Source organism: Saccopteryx leptura, chromosome 3, assembly GCF_036850995.1.
Source record: "Saccopteryx leptura isolate mSacLep1 chromosome 3, mSacLep1_pri_phased_curated, whole genome shotgun sequence".
In the NCBI taxonomy this organism is placed as follows: Eukaryota; Metazoa; Chordata; class Mammalia; order Chiroptera; family Emballonuridae; genus Saccopteryx; species Saccopteryx leptura.
Window position 1 is genome coordinate 307,925,845 of NC_089505.1, and position 16,932 is coordinate 307,942,776.

The 16,932-nt window shown below is 39.3% G+C and overlaps 1 protein-coding gene across 1 annotated transcript in view; it reads left to right on the forward strand.

Annotated features, from left to right (window-relative positions):
* The window catches only part of CPA6 (carboxypeptidase A6), a 317,698-nt gene that overhangs the window by 207,462 nt on the left and 93,304 nt on the right, over positions 1 to 16,932 (forward strand). The window contains exons 3-6 of the mRNA XM_066378927.1: positions 5,514 to 5,638; positions 12,460 to 12,574; positions 14,539 to 14,640; positions 16,734 to 16,838. Of these exons, the coding sequence (XP_066235024.1) occupies positions 5,514 to 5,638; positions 12,460 to 12,574; positions 14,539 to 14,640; positions 16,734 to 16,838 (447 nt within the window). The remainder of the gene's footprint in view (positions 1 to 5,513; positions 5,639 to 12,459; positions 12,575 to 14,538; positions 14,641 to 16,733; positions 16,839 to 16,932) is intronic.

Below are 16,932 nucleotides of genomic sequence, written 5' to 3' on the forward strand. Positions count from 1 at the left end.
CTTTATAACTGAGTAAATGGAAGTTCAGCGAGCGAAAGTAAATTGTCCAGTCCCAGAGTTGATAAGTAGCAGAGCGGGGATTCCAACTCCGCCTGTCTGGTTCTAGAATTTATATTCTTAATCACCACATTCTATAATCTCTGTTATCCTATAATAACAACACAACAATAATGACTAACATCAAATATTAAATTAATCAAGATGTTTAATTATCATCTTCATTTTACAGATGAAAAATATTGAGGCCCAGAGAGGTTAAGGAACTTGCCCTACATCACAGAGAGGCTAATTGGAGGGCCCTGGATTTAATCATAGGGACCGAGAGTTCAGGGAATGTACCACTACATTGGAGTGGCTTCTAATCCAGCTCATTGCCTTATGCTGGAACACAGTCCAGCTATGTTTGTATCCATGGTTCAGTTATTGCTCCCCCACCCTCCTTAAAGCCATCTGTAGGTGTTTACTGTATTCTTCATCTTAACCGGAAACACGTAAAGTATAACTTTATCTTTACTGCTTCCGGCTTTCCTTTTTATATGCTTTCCAAAAATATTAACAGCTAGTATTTGTTTCACTCTCACTGTGTGCCAAATGCTGATATGTGTTTAACTTCTATTATTCCAGTTAATCCCACAGAAGAGCCTGTGGGTAGGTTTTTAAATTATCTTCATAGGACAGATAAAGAAACTGAGTCTTAGAAATGTTAAAAATCTCCCCTAATGTCACAGAGCCGATGCTGCCAGAGCAAGCATTCAGCTCAGGGTCATTGGGTTACAAAATCCATACTCTCCGCCATTACACTGAACTGTCTCCCCCTCTGAACAGATCTGACTGTATGTGATAGGTAATCACAGGAAAGGAACGCATGGGAGCAACCCCTGGTTCCAAGTCCAGAAAGTTCCACAAAGGAGCATCCTCTCCTTGGAACGGATGGCTGTTTGCAGCAGAGACCTGTGGTAGCTGGCAAACAGCCTTAGACTGACAAGCGTTGGTGATGCTTTGTTGTCATCATAATGCAGGGTCACCCAGAGACTACAGCTTCATCCAGATGTGCTTATGCCACATGGAAATGACTGATGGTAACCTGCCCCCAGTGGGCCGATTGGAACTTTAAAATACCTGCATATTGATTTATAGGGCAAATAAGCCCTGACAGGAAAGACCAGAGTATGAAATCCATTAACTGACCCTTCAAACACTAAGGAAGGAAGTTAGAAGTTACTTGTTCTTCTGAAATATTCTCTGAAGATCCTGAGACACTTACCCAGTCAGCGAGTTATGGGCAGCTGAGTTAGGTATACCCTGTGTCACCATTTTGTAGCTGATCATCTTTAGAAAAGAGACTTGCTCTTTAGGAACCTGAGTCTTCCCATTCATAAATTGACAATTAACTCCTATCTTAAGATGTTATAGAAAAGATTAGAAATGTCTATTAAGGCAGGTGGTACTTTACAAATCTCACATGACTATTACTGTGTCCTGACCCAAGACAGAGGCATGTATGTGCCTGCCACTCAGACTGAAATATCCATGTTACTTATCCAGGCAGCCTTTGCCTAAAATATTAGTAGGGAAAAGGTGATAATTCATTTTAATTTGCTCTCCTAATTTCATAATTTACTTTCCTTCTTTTTTTTTTCTTTTTTATTATTATAAAATACCATCCCTGATTTTGCAAATTCTTTTTTGTGGGTTTCCTTTAGACCAGCTACTTTGTAATGACGTGCTAGTTTCCAGAAGGCCTTCCCCAGGTCATGTTGCAGGGCGGGTAATTCATGTAACTTTGGAATGGAGAGGCTACTCTTTTCTGTGGGGGTGAGGATTCTTATTTTAGCATGTACTCCAGAAAACAACACTTCCAGACTCATCTCCAGAGTGGTTACTCCTAGTAAGTCAGGCTCCTGTGGCTCTTTGTCCTATATACACGGCACTATCTCATCTCCCCCGGCATTCAGGGATGGCAGCAAACCTTAATATCGAAAAGATGCTTGTAGAATAAACTGACAGTTGCCGGATGGGAGAGGGATTGGATGGATAAAAAGGGAAAGGGATTAAGAAGTACATATTGCCAGTTGCTATAAAAAAAAATGTCACAGGGATATAAAGTACTGCACAGGGAATATAGTCAATAATACTGTAATAACTATGCATGGTGTCAGATGGGTACCAGACTTATTGGGATGATCACTCCACCAGGAATATGAGTATCTAATCACTATGTTGTACACTGGAAACTAATATAATATTGAGTGTCAACTGTAATCAAAAAAATGTTTTTGGCCCTGGCTGGGTTGTTCAGGGAATAAATTATTGACTGGGAGCAACATAGGTCACAAGTTCAACCCCCAGTCAGAGCACATATGAGAAGCAATCAATGAGTACACAACTAAATGGAACAACTAAATGAAACAAGTTGATGCTTCTCTTCCCCCCATTCCTCTCTCTCTCTCTCTTTCTCTCTCTCTCTTTCTCTTTCTCATCAATGGAAAAAAAAATTTAATTAGTCATATGAAAATAAAAACCAACACAGTCAGAAAAAAAAATCTGGCATGTCCCAAAGATGATTAAAGGATTAGAAAATCTAACATATAAAGAAAAGTGAAAAGATACCAACATGCCTTATCTCATAAAGGCAAGAAACCAGCCATCACTCACTGAGGAATGGATGGAAAAAGAAAAAAAAATGAAACTGTATTGCAATATAAGAAGTTAAGACAAATGTCTGCTATCTTGTTAAATGTGGATATTAGTTAAAATAGTATGCTTTCAACTCTCCTCTTTTGGAGACTAAAAGGTGTGGTTTAGTTGCATCTTTCGGGGACAGTTTAATTGAGTCCTAGATGTCTCCTTGCTCAAGGGCTGACAGATGGAACAGTGATCTCTCAGCATCCCTTCCAGCCCCACACTTCTGTTTCTCTATGATTGTTGGACGAAGATGTTAGCTGAGTCAGATTTGCCCTTGCAGGTTACTGGAGGAGTCAGCTGCTTGAAAGAAAACAGATAAATTCCTTGTCCCGAAAATATAATGCCTCTCTACCCTGTTCCAGATTAAATTACACTACTAAAGGTGCATTTTCCCTTGAGTCACAAGTATTTTTAGTCTTATAGAGCTCATAGCTGAATATAGAGTTCTTAGCTGAATGCAGGCACTGATACCTAAGTGAAGATAAACTCAACCTTATCTGATGAAAACTTAGCAACAAACCAAGACTGGAAATGCAGGAAGAGAAAGTCCCAAAACAGAGAGAAGACAGACAAACTGCACCTAATGAAAATGTAGTTCTAGGCTCATGCAGAAGAAAAGGCTCTCCTCCCTCCCAGCTGAATTCAGTTATTCCTTCTTTTCTTTTAAATTAACTGTATTAGGATAACATCAGTTAATAACATTACATGAGTTTCAGGTATACAGTTTTATATGTCATCTGTATATTGAATGGCATCCTCACCACCCAAACTCTAGTCTCCTTTTGTTACTATATTTTTTACCCCTTTTACTCTCCTCCCACCCATCTGGCTCTCTGGTAACCACTATACTGTTGTTTGTGCCTATGAGTTTGTTTTGTTTGTTCATTTGTGGCTTTTTGTTTTATATCACAGACAAGTGAAATCATATGGTTCTTGTCCTTTTCCATCTGATTTATTTTGCTTAGCATGATGCTCTCAAGATCATCCATGTCATCGTGCAATGTAATATTTCATCCTTTATGACTGAGGAATATTCTATTGTATATATGTGTCATTCATCAGAGGACACTTAGATTGTTTCCATGTCTTGGCTATTGTAAAATAATGATGCAGTGAACATAGGGGTACATACATCTTTACAAATAACTGTTTTCACATTTTTCGAGTTGATACCCAGGAGAGGGATTACTGGGTCATATGGTAACTCTATACTTAACTTTCTGAGGAACCTCCATAGTAGCTGTCCCAATTTACATGTGCACCAGCAGTATACAGGGTCTCCTTTTATCCACATGCTCTCCAACATTTGTTGTCTCTTATCTATTGATAATAGCCATTCTACCAGATATGAAGTGGTACTTACTGTATTGCAGTTTTGGTTTGCATTTCCCTTATTTTATTTTATTTTATTTTTTTTGTATTTTTCTGAAGTTGGAAACAGGGAGGCAGTCAGACAGACTCCTGCATGCGCCCACCAGGGGGCGATGTTCCGCCCATCTGGGGTGTTGCTCTGTTGCAACCAGAGCCATTCTAGCGCCTGAGGCAGAGGCCATGAAGCCATCCTCAGCGCCCGGGCCAACTTTGCTCCAATGGAGCCTTGGCTGCAGGAGGGGAAGAGAGAGACAGAGAGGAAGGAGAGGGGGAAGGGTGGAGAAGCAGATGGGCGCTTCTCCTGTGTGCCCTGGCCAGGAATCAAACCAGGGACTCCTGCACGCCAGGCCAACACTCTACCACTGAGCCAACCGGCCAGGGTGGTTTGCATTTCCCTTATAATTGTACATCTTTTCATATGTACAATTGGCCATCTGTTGGCCATCTGTATTATTTTGGGGAAACATGCCTGGTCAGGTCCTCTTCCCACTTTTAAATTGGGTTGTTTGTTCTGTTGTTATTGTTTTGTTTTGTTTTTTTGAGGTACATGAATTCTTTATATTTTTTAAATATTAGCCCCTTATTGGAGGTTTTGTTTGCAAATTTACAGTCATTCTTTCAATGACTGTGGAGCTCCTCCTGGGGGCAGAGCAGTAGACAAAACAGTAGGGACACTGTAGTAAGCCACACAGACATGGCTTTTGCTTCCCTGCAAAACACGGAACACATGGTGAACATATAGTGAATTATTAAGTGTGGTCTACATGCATGCAATAGGTAACAACTGAGTTGCTAATATGCACAAAGCACCATTGTAGGAACTTAGAATGAGGTGGTAACCAAATGGTCAAATCCTTTGCCCACATAAAGCTTACATTCTGGTAAGAGGAAGTTACATAAGGAAAGCATAAGGTGTTCTAATAACTATGACAAAGAGACCTACTCTAGTTGACGATTCCTCCTTGAGAAAGGGATGTATCTATTCACATGTGAAAACCTGGTAGGAATTGATGAAAGACATGTTGGGGAAGGAGGAGGCACCTGAAGAATGTTCCATTTGAAGTTACAAAACATTGTCCACAATACAAGTACCACAATTTGCTTGTATAGTAGGACAAAGAGTAATGTCTACATTTTTCTCATTATTATTCAAATATGCAATAAATAGTTTTAAACAATATCAAAGTCATACTTAGGACTATATTATGTTATCTTTATCTTGTAGCTTTAATGTGTTGGCTTTTATTATAAATTATGATCAAATTTTATATGGGTATCATTTGGAGGGCAAATTCAAAATCAAATAGGAGTTTTACTCTAATGATGCAAGCATTGAGTCTAACTCCAAAATGTGTTTGATGTTACTAATTGCAAACAAGATAACTTGCTTGACATGTGCCACGAATCTTTCCCCATCTACACTGAATATGAATTATAGGTTGGTTCCTGCACTACAGGTGGACCTGTGGCAGCCCAGCAGTATCTCCTATGTCGCAGAGGGAACAGTTACTGATGTCCATATTCCCCAAAATGGTTCCGGAGCCTTGTTAGCCTTCTTACAGGAAACCAACATACCATACAAGTAAGCTTTTTTTTCATTGCTTAGTTCATTTATACTAAGTTGAACTGAATGATAGCTGTATTCAGGTTACTTAGTGATGCCAATGACAATGTTTCAGGTACTGTTTATCAAATTGGGAAAACCAGCTTGAATATAACAATTATATTTACCTTTCAGCTGTTAATGTAATGGGGGAGAAGAGAGGAACCACACTGACATACTATCTCACCATCATCAATCACTAATGATTGGTATAAACACAGAAGTTTTTTTTCTATGGAAAAAGAGAAGAGCAGCCTAGCAATGCCTAGAAGGTGGATGGGAAGGCAGGGACAGAAGAAGCTTCCTATAGACTGTTCAGTTAGGCAAAGGATAAGACTCAGGGCTTTGCAAGTAGAGGGGACAATCCAAGCAAAGAGAGAAAGAAACTAATATGTGTGCAGAAAACTGATGTATTATTAGTTCAGTATTATTAGTGTACAAATGCAAATCAAAGAGTAGAATGAAAAAATGCTAGAGAGGTGGAGGAGGCCAGGTTGTGGCAAGATCAATGATCAGGGTTAGGGACTCAGACTTTATCCTGAGGGTGACGCTGCACGAGTGGAGGATGTGAGACTGCAGTCATGGTCCAGGTGAGAGATAATGAGGCCCCGCATCACAACCAGAGTGGTAGGATCAGAAGAACATTCAATAAAATCATTCAGAGGAAAAATCACCTGGGCTCCACAATTGGTTGAATGAAGGTACAAGAGGAAAAAGCCAAAGATAATGTCAAGTTTTCTAGCTTGGGTGACTGAGCAGACAGGTTCAAATAGATTTGGATATTTTGAGGGGATTTTTAGGGACTAATTAGAGTAGTAGGAATAGAATAAGTGAAAGTCACAGGAGTCAAAGAAGGAAGGAAAGCCCTGGCCAGGAAGTTCAATTGGTTAGAGCATCATCCCAATACCCCAAAGTTGCAGGTTTGATCTCCAGTCAGGGTTCATACAAGAGTCACCCAATACATGCATAAACAAGTGGGACAAGTCATTGTTTCTCTCTCTCTCTCTCTCCCTCTCTCTCTTTATCTCTCTCTCTCTAAAATTAATAAATTTTTTAAAAATCTTCATGAAATACTTTGGAATGTCTGCAATGCCAAGTGCTGCAGTGACTCCAGCAAGAAAAGGATTGACCAGTTTCCTTTGGTTCTGACAATAGAAACTGTGTTGGTAGCTTGGGGGGATGAGATTGCCAGGAGCAGGAGACACAGAAGTAAACAGGAGGTGAGAACATGGAGCAGTGGAGCAGATGACTGCTCTTAGAAGGTAGAATGAGGAGAAGCAGAGAATGAGAAGTGACTACAGAGAGATGCTGCATCTGTGACTGCTTAAGATTGGGATTTGTTTGGGGAGGGAGAATTTGGGCTTGTTTGTAGGCTGAGGGAGGGGGGTGATGATGAGACAGGAAAGAATGCACACATGGAGGAGGGAGTTAGAACAAAAGGAAGGAACCTTATCCTCTAAGACTGAAGAGGTTAATGTGGGACTAGTTGAAAGAAATCATAACTGATGGCTGAATATTCTGAAGTAAGAAACAAGATTATCTTCTGAAAGTGAAGAAATAAGGGTTGAAGAGTGTTCCCAGAGAAAAACTGGGATAGGAACCAATAAAAGTAGTTGTTGCAGAGAAGAAAGATTGTTACCCTGATACAGAGCTGAGATTTCATTGTACAGGACCACAGAAAGGTCAAGGTTGCCAGGAAGTTGAAATTCCTAGTGAGGTTCTAAGTCAAGTGTTCATCCACGGGGTCTAATCTGCATAGGGAAGGAGGAGAGTCTTGGAGGAATGATGGAACAAAATGAAAAAATCAAGGAAGGGGTAAAGATGTTTATATTGAAAACAGGTATAGTGTGACTGAGGACAGCAAACTGAAAGGAAGGAAATTTTGACAGAATGCTTGCTTTTGGCTATTAGAATATTTATGGCTGGTGACAAGATGAAGGAGGTGGCCATGGGGGATAGAGGGGATACACTGAAGTGTAATGGAGATTATTGAGGCTGATGTGGTCAAGAATGGGTGGGCTCAATCACCAGAGAACCATAGCAATCTTGATTCTCCTTGGCTGATGGCAAGATTAGAGGTGGAGAGATGCCACCTCTATATTACTGGGTAGGGATATCAGGAAGTATCCAGAAGAAGTTAGAGAAAAGCAACTAGGGTGGTGTAACGCTAGAAGGAGGATGAGCTTTTCCTGGAAGGTAGAAGATTAAGGGGGAAGCAGAAATGGGAGTCCAGGAGAATGCTGACCTCCTTCCCTTCTGGCCCCATGGTAGGTAGAAGTGGAAGAAGAGAAAGCCACAAAAGAATCTGCATCCTTAAGGGAGTCTTATTTTGATTTGGGGCAAGAATATGAGAAGCAAGAGTTCTCTGAAGAGACTGGAGGATATAGGAAGTTTATTTACAGTGGAAGAAGAATGCCAGCAGGTACAAGAAAAAAAGAAGTAATAAAGAGTGGAGACTCAATGCAGGATCTAAAGTGCAAGGTAGTGAATTAATGAGACTAGATTGCAGGATCTAAAGTGAAATGTAGTGAATTAATTTCATTTGAAATCATAAGATCTGGGAACTGAAAAGCATTATTGTCAATCACTAACCTCAACTACACCGACATTTTAGCAAGTTCTGGTATTGCCAAAACTGGCACAGAGATCTGTAATGATGTCTGGCAAAGCCTGAGCTCACGGCTCTGGCGTTAATGGTGAAGGCCTTAGTCTCTGTGGAAGGCTGGGCCAAGGGTTGCAGTGTGACAGTGCCATCCCTCCCTGGTCCACACAAATACTTCCCTGCCAGAAAGACAGCTGCAGGCTTATTAAAGTACTATTTGGTTTTTCAGTGAGATATTTTATCTGTGCTTCTAGAACAGGGTAGAGTCACAGCTGTGCATAAACTATTGTTCATATTGAATGCATTTTAGTCATTTCTGTAGCTTTGATTCTCTGAGTGCCTGGCAGGAAAGAGCTTGGTAATTATATTTATAGGTGCTCAGTAACAGCTCACATGATTCATTAATTATTATTTGGTAGAAAAGAATATACCAGTTATTTTAACAAATCTCTATTTTCTGCCATTAAATGTAGGTCATATGGAACTAACAGAGAATAAAATATCACACTGTATGTCACAAAGAACAGTCTTAAAAAATGAATGTTTTAAACCACTTGTCTTCTTATGGAGAACAATTATTTCAAAATTATTCATTTTGTTGGTCCCAAGATTATAACATGTAAGAGTCCATTAAATTCCATGGGGCTACTCAGTAGAGGTCATTTTAATTGTCTTTTATTATTGTAGTCTGGGGTATTTTCAAAAGATTATCATTTACTCTGTCTAACTATACATAATGTATAGCTATAGTCATTTTTAAAGCAGGGAGAGTGCAACCCCATGTATCTGGCCCCTAGGTGATCAATCCCTCTTAATGACATGAAAAGTGAGATGACTCATTCTGTCATCAAATTTTTCAATCATTTTGTAAATTAAATACCTGTAAAAATCAGTCATGAAATTTCAAAGTCTGAGGTCCCCTTCCACTCTGGAAGCTCGAAGGAGGTGGTTTTGTGCTAAGTGATGATATCACTTAGAAAGTTCTTCGTAGGTACGCGTACAATTGGGGTAGGGATAATAACCAGTCATAAAGAACTACGTAAGTAAATACAGCAGTTACAAAAACCACTTTGTGGTTTGGTGGGAAGGCTCTATTTCCTGGCCTTCCCACCAATCGACTAGCTTCCAACCAAATATTTGATGAGGAAAATGAGCTAGACCTGCCACATCACAATTATTTTAATTTTCATGTTGGTGTCTTAGGGTCTGTATTAAGGTACAGTCTAAGTTATTGAACTGTATTAGTTTGTGAGGGCTGTCATAACAAAGTGCAACAGCCTGGCAGGCTTAAAAAACAGAAGTGTGTTGCCTCATGATCCTGGAGGCTAGAGTCTGAAATCCAGGCGTCATCAGGGTTGGTCCCTTCTAAGAGATGTGAGGGAAGGTGACCTACCCCACACCCCTTTTCTTGGTTTGTACACAGCCATCTTCTTCCTTTGTGTCTTCATGTTGTCTTTCCTCTACATGTATCTCTCTTTGTTTCCTAATTCTCTCACCCCTTTTTCAATGTTTGTTCTATCCAAAGCAGCCAAACAAACAGATGTGTCAGCATTTGAATTTCAAAACTTCCTGGTGCTGCGTGAGGATTGCTCTTACCTATGTGGAAACAAGTTATCTGCACTTGTTTAAGCTTAGAGAGTCAGTCTGCTTTAGAAATATTGCAAAAACAGTATGCTACAGCTCCATTTTGGAAAAATTCTGGAAATTGTTAGACCCTGAAAACATTTTCCTATTCCTGCGTTTATTTATTTTTTCTTTTCTTTTTTTTTTTAGACAATTAATTTTAATGGGGTGACATTGATTAATTAGGGTACATAGATTCAGAAGAAACATCTCCAGGTCATTTTGACATTTGACTATGTTGCTTACCCATCACCCAAAGTCAAATTGTCTTCTATCACCTTCTATCTGGTTTTCTTTGTGCCCCTCCCCTGCCCCAATCCTGTATTTTATCTTTTCAAACTGAAAATTCAGAGGGAGATTTTGGTATAGAACCTGCTGGCATTCGCAAATCTATTTACAGTTATTTTTTTTTTAGTTTCCTGAGATATTTCTATAGCCAGGAGAAACAGAGATGGTACTAGGGAGGGAAACCTATCTAAAAAGTGTTGACAGTCTATAGTCAACTGCCCTAAGCAAGGTTGGATCTTTCTTGACCATCCCACATTCTCTCACCACACAGGAAGTTCAGACATTGATATAGAGGCTCATTTGGTTCCTCAGACCTACACTGGCAATATTTGAAGGTATTTTTAGTCCATACAAGCCTACTTTCCTCTATAACTTCTTTTCTTGCAGAAGAAAGGAAGCACAAACACAGACCATGTTCAGACTGACATTTAATGCTCTGCTCATATTTTGAGCCACCATAGGTAGCAACCAAGTGAGTTTACCAACTTTGTGTCACCCCACCTTATCTTAATAGTTAATGTCTCTATTTGTAAAGTCAACAATTGAAATAAAAAGCAGTAAGGCACTGATATATTCCTAAGTATTTGTCCACGGTGAGTAAATTACTCAGTAAATAAATGAGTGAATCAAAAGGGCTGTCCTACACCCAGCATGACCCTAAGTTAATCTCCTTTTCACAGACCAAAAAATGTATATTCAGGTAATGCAATATAATTTTTAATGAAGTGGCTTTTATATAGCTCAACCTTGGAAGTCATTTAAAGATGCCATTACATGTTCATTTACCACGTAAACCACCAAGCAACAGTTCTTTTGGGAGATGAAATATAAAAGCAAAGCTTCTTAGCTACCTGCCAGGCCCAGAAAAATCACTGAGGGGTTCATCAACATCTTTTTTTCTTTTTTATTATTAAGTGACAGGAGGGGAGGCAGAGGGACAGACTCCCACATGTGCCCCAACAGGGATCCTCCTGACAACTCCATCTGGGGCCGTTGCTCTGTTGCTCAGCAACTAAGCTATTCTTAGCACCTGAGGTGGAGGCCACTGGAGCCATCCTCAGTGCCTGGAGCCAAACTCACTCTCTTGCTTGAACCATCAAGTCATGGCTGCAGGAGGTGAGGAGAGGGGTGCCAGAAGTGGGGAGAGGCATGGAAAAGCAGATAGTTGCTTCTCTTGTATGCCCTGATCAGGGATCGAACATAGAACATCCACAGGCCAGGCCAATGCTCTATCACTGATCCAACTGTCCAGGGCCTCATCAACATCTTTAACTATTCTATAATAATGTGTTACTTCATGGCTAGTCATCTCCACTTAAAGGACATTGGTGAGTATTAGGGAGACAAGCCTACATTCAGCCCAGATGCTTTATCAAGAACACTAATGACTACAGCTGAGCTGGTTCCACTCACTGTGGTGACACTGGAGTCCTCCACCCTGGCCTCTGCCTTCACTTTCCAAATGCGTACCCTTCAGTTAGCTGAGCTTGTCTTCTCTTGGCGTTCTTCCGACTGGCAGGCAGTGAAATGCACTTTCTCACTCTGTGTATTCCTTCAGTGTCCTGTTGAGGACCGTAGCTTCTTTCCTTCTCTCCCTTTCCTAAGTCTTGGGTCGTGTGTGCTGGGTGATGACATGAGAAAAGTCTCTCAGTACTGAGAGGGATAGGGACAGATAGAAACAGCAGGAAAGGAGGATGTGGCAACAGATTGGAAGAGTTCGTCTTGTTTCAGTTCTCATAATGTCACACTAGACTTAAAGACGTGAATTTGAGTCCACATTTCAAGCTACATTGTGGTTCTGCACTCACTAGCAGACTGACGGCAAATTATTCACCCTTTCATGGCTCAGTTTCTCCAGTTATAAAATGGGAATAACAATACAATCTTATTTACACACACAATCGTAGCTAAAAAAATATTACCTACATAAATATTACCTAAGATTGTGCATGTCATGGACATAGGACAGTGCCTAGCACCTGGCAGGTACTCCATAAATATAAGTGCTTGTACCCATCATTCAGTTCTTCTAGTTGCTCAATCAATGGTAGTTATTATTACTATTATTATGATGGAACATCTGCTTATAATTTTATATTTCATATTTATTATACCATTTGTTTAACAGCTTTTATTTCCTGAAAAAGAACATTTACCAACATTTGGTATTCTAAAAATGTCAGTCTTTGCTGCCTTCTTTTCATAGATGCATTATTTCCTTTTGATATTTCTTGGCTTTTATATTATCCCCATTTAATTTTCATCATGTCTGTCGTTTCAAATCCAGGATTCTCATAGAAGATCTTCAGAAAGCACTGGAAAGGGGAAGCAGTCTGCAAGCACAGAGAAATCGAAGATCCCTCTCTGAATATAATTATGAAGTTTATCACTCCTTAGAAGAAGTATGTTACCAAAGGAGATTTCATTGCTTTTTTGAAAATTCTTTAAATTTTTTTATTGATTGATTTTAGAGAAAGAGAGAAAGAAAGAGAAGTACTTATTTCTTGTTCTATATATTTATGCATTTATTGGTTGATTCTTGTATGTCTCCTGACTGGGAATCGAACACACAACCTAGGCATATCAGAATGACATTCTAACCAACTGGCCAGGGCACAATGCATTTTTATCAGTTAGCTCTAAGGATTGGGAGGGAAGCACCAAGACAGGGGCAGGGGCTATATGTAGAATATCTATAGCTCTTCATATTGCCAGAGTACCTCAGGTCAGTCCTCTCTTCCATTGAATTTTAACTGCTATATAAAAAGTAGCAAAATAAGTTTAATCTGACCTGCTTTACCACACCCACCCCTACAAAGAACATGGGAAGTGTATCAGAAGAGTGAAGTCATGTTGTTATAATTATAGTTATAACAATCTTAACTTTAAAGCCTGATGCAGTTATTGATGGAAGGTAGAATCTGAAGGCAATGATTTGGTTGAAGGGTAGAATGAAACTTGATTCTTAACCCACACCCTCTGCAAATCTGAGACTTCCCAAAGACCAAGCTTCATCTGTGGCACTGCAAGGTTTATTCACATGCTGTTATTTAATCTACCTGGAAAGTACACAACCTCATTCACACTACCCCGTCCTTTGTTATCCACCTGGACAACAACTAGTCACCCTTCAAATCTCAGCATAAGCAAGAAGACAACTGTTTTCACTTTCCCAGACTGGATCAGAACTCCACTCTCTACCTCCCACCCCCAGAATATTTCATGCACCATAGCACACAGATGTATGATTATTTGATCAATGCCTTTCTCCCTAATAAGCTGCAGTTTGCCTGAAGGCACACCATTTCTTGTTCACCACTGTTCTCCCTAGTAGCAAATAGATAGTGAGGACAGAATGAATAAATGAATACACACATATCTTTTCCATGCTTCCTCTGAATTGAGCAGTGGAATCCCAGACATAGAATTCATGTGAGTCTGTTATATTCTTAAGTCAAATTTTGGTTCTCTTGATAATGACTTTCCTTTCTAATTATTCCTGTGTATTTTATGTTACAACAAGGAAAGGTTTTAGATATGTTAGCATATGGAAGTGCTATTAACATTAACTAGAATTAAGTCAAATTTCAAAAAATACATCTATATACATACATATCTATAAAGACTCATTCGCCTAAGAATAGAAAGAAAAAAAAATATGGTAGTTTCCAAAATTGACTTTTTCAGTACAGACCCTTTCTTTTACATCATGAAACAGTGGCACATTTTTGTGTGACTTCCTTACTCCTCGTAGAGCTTTTAAGTCAGAAATGTCACCCATCTTTCTAAGTGTCTTATCCATTCATCTCAAATAGAGCTTCTCCTGATGACAGATAAATATATGTGAAAGATCAATGCAAATTGCTATTCCTGGGAAATTTATTCAGACTGCCCTGCCATGCATGGCTCGACAGAATACCTTTAAGTGCAGAAAACAATGTCTTTTCTTAGCATCTCCTGTTCAGTGGCAAATTATAATATATTGGACTTTAATGAACACTTTCAAGTAGTTTGGATGATTTTCCTGAAGCCAATTTTTTTATTTTCCTCATGGGGGGGAAATAGAAATAAATTTTGATTATCAAAAGAAACCCAGAACACGTTGGTTAACATTCTGTAAAACCCTGCCATCAAGATATTAATGATAAATGATAGTAGGAGGTATGCTACTATTTGTAGAGACAGAAAATAAAGGGTAATTTTAAAATCCTGAAGAAATTTAAAATAGAGAATTGGTTTTTGTTCAATTTTATATTCTATGTATGTTCTCTGAGTTCTGAGACCTATTTATGCCTTGTTACCTTTTGTTCCCTGAAAGCTCTGTAATTACAGGAACCTGAAAGGGTTTTTATTTATTTGCTTTCAGATTCAAAATTGGATGCATCATCTGAATAACACTCATCCAGGCCTCATTCACATGTTCTCTATTGGAAAATCATATGAGGGAAGATCTCTTTTCGTTTTAAAGGTAAAAATATGAAATTATTAACTAAAAAGCTTACTAAACATTTGTTCTAACTTTCATCTATGGGGAAAAGAAATGAAATGGTTTCTCATAGTGTCTAATATTTAATATCATCTGATAATTTAAGAAAAAAATTTCCCTTAGGATTTTAAGCCATATTGAATTTTTGCCATTGAGTATCCCAGAGAATATTAACATATTCAGAGTTATTAATGCACTTAAAAATAATAATAGCCTTCAAAATGATTGGTGAATTGGTGTTACTAAAGATGACCACTGCAAAGCTATTTATATATGTGTAAGATGGTGTGCGTCATTCCCAGCCCCTGACCCTGCATTCTCTTCTCATCACAGACCTACAGCTCTTTCTCTCTTCTCAGTCAAACCATGACTCTCTACTTTCTCACTTCCTATTCACACCTTGACTCACTGGCCTTTGCACTCCATCACTCCTCTAAACCTTCTTCTGTCAAGGTCAATGATGACCACTAGGTTTTCCTCCTATCTCTCTGACCGTTCCCTCTGGTCCCATTGTCCGGCTCCTCATCCCTATCCTTCCCTTAAGTTCTGGCAGTTCCAGGATTCTGTCCTCAGATGTGTTCTCCATCTACGAGCAGTCTCTAGATGGGCACCTTCACCCTATGGTTTCAACAATCCTTCCAGACTTTGCTATTCAATGAAGTCCATGCTCTGGAGCTTTAAAATTCACATTTCATTGCCTGCTTTAACATTGTCATCTCATAAGTCACTAAAGTACCTCCCTTCAGACTGGCACTGCGCCTCTCCCAGTCTGAAAACATGAGCATCACCCTAAATTCCTCTCCTTTATTTTAATCACTAGCTTTAAATCTACCACCCAAGAATGTTAATTCTTCCTTCAAAATATCTTTTGGGTCTGCACCAACCTCTTTTCTTGTTTTCACTCATCTCTGAATCTATTCTCTCCCAGACTATCGCAATAATGGCCTCAGTACTGAACGTCCATCCAAGAGCCCGGCCTCTACCCTCCCATCTTCTCACCCATCTCCACACTCCTGTCAGTGCGAGCTCTCTTCTCAGCTTCACTCTACACACACTCCTCCCATGGGATCCAGGATGACGCCTTCTCTCTTTTATATAGTATCCCAGAATGTCACATGTTCTTTGCCTCTGTATCCAGCTTCATCTGCCATTTCCTCCTCATGCCTGAGAAGCAATTCCTCATAGAGGATGTGCTCAGATTCTCTTCCAAGCTTGTGATGCCTTCTTCCAATTTGTCTGCCAGGCAAGTGTTCATTCGGTCTTGCTCAAGTACGCAAGTGCTCAAGAAGAAGGCTCCTCTGTTGAGAAGGCTACTTTTATTTTTCAGGAAAATTAAACACATTCCCATGTTCTAGAATACCACCATGTTCCCAAAGTACCTTATGCATATTCATATCATTCTGATTAATTGCTCACATGTCTGCCCTCCCCTCTAACATATAAATCCTGTCTTTCTTTCATCTTTGAATCTCTGGTGCTGAGTACTGCCTGATATTGAAAAGGATTTCCTGAGTGAATTAATAAATAAATAAAAAATAGATTCCCTAAAGGTACAGTGTCAAGAACCACCTATTGATTACTAGGTTAAAAACCAGGTTATAAGTAGAATTATAAAGAAAAACTTGTCAATTGCTTCTACAAATCAAGTTGTTTCATGTTTTCCCATTTTGTGTTGAGATAAAATTTAAAAATGTCTATCTATAAAACAGCTGATTCTTTACAAACTATTCCTTGGGAAATTTCTGATTCCTGGGATGGAGGAGAGGCAAAAAAACCTGGCTTTTTACCTAATGGTCACATATTATATTAAAATAGAGAAGCAAACCTGTGTAAGGATTGCCATGCTCCTTGTGGATTTTCTAGTTCTTTAGTTGGTTATTAGGGCAATAAATTTATTGTTTCTGCACGAACAAGCCTGGATCTCTGAAACAGACAGGGAATCTCTCTTTTTTTATGAGTTACCTAATGAAACCAAGTATAGTGAAGAATTATGCTGGACCCTTATTAAATTATGCTGCTCAGTAAATCCCCAAATTAAAGCCTGCACTGGTTACTTTGAGTACTCTTGTTTTCAGCTGGGCAGGAGATCACGAGCTTACAAAAGAGCTGTCTGGATAGACTGTGGTCTTCATGCAAGAGAATGGATTGGGCCTGCCTTTTGTCAGTGGTTTGTAAAAGAAGTAAGTTAAACCCTTTACCCAATGTCTGTTTCAGCTATTCGGTGGTTCCCATGTGTTTTTATTCTGCGCAAGGAACAACACTGGTAATGGGAAG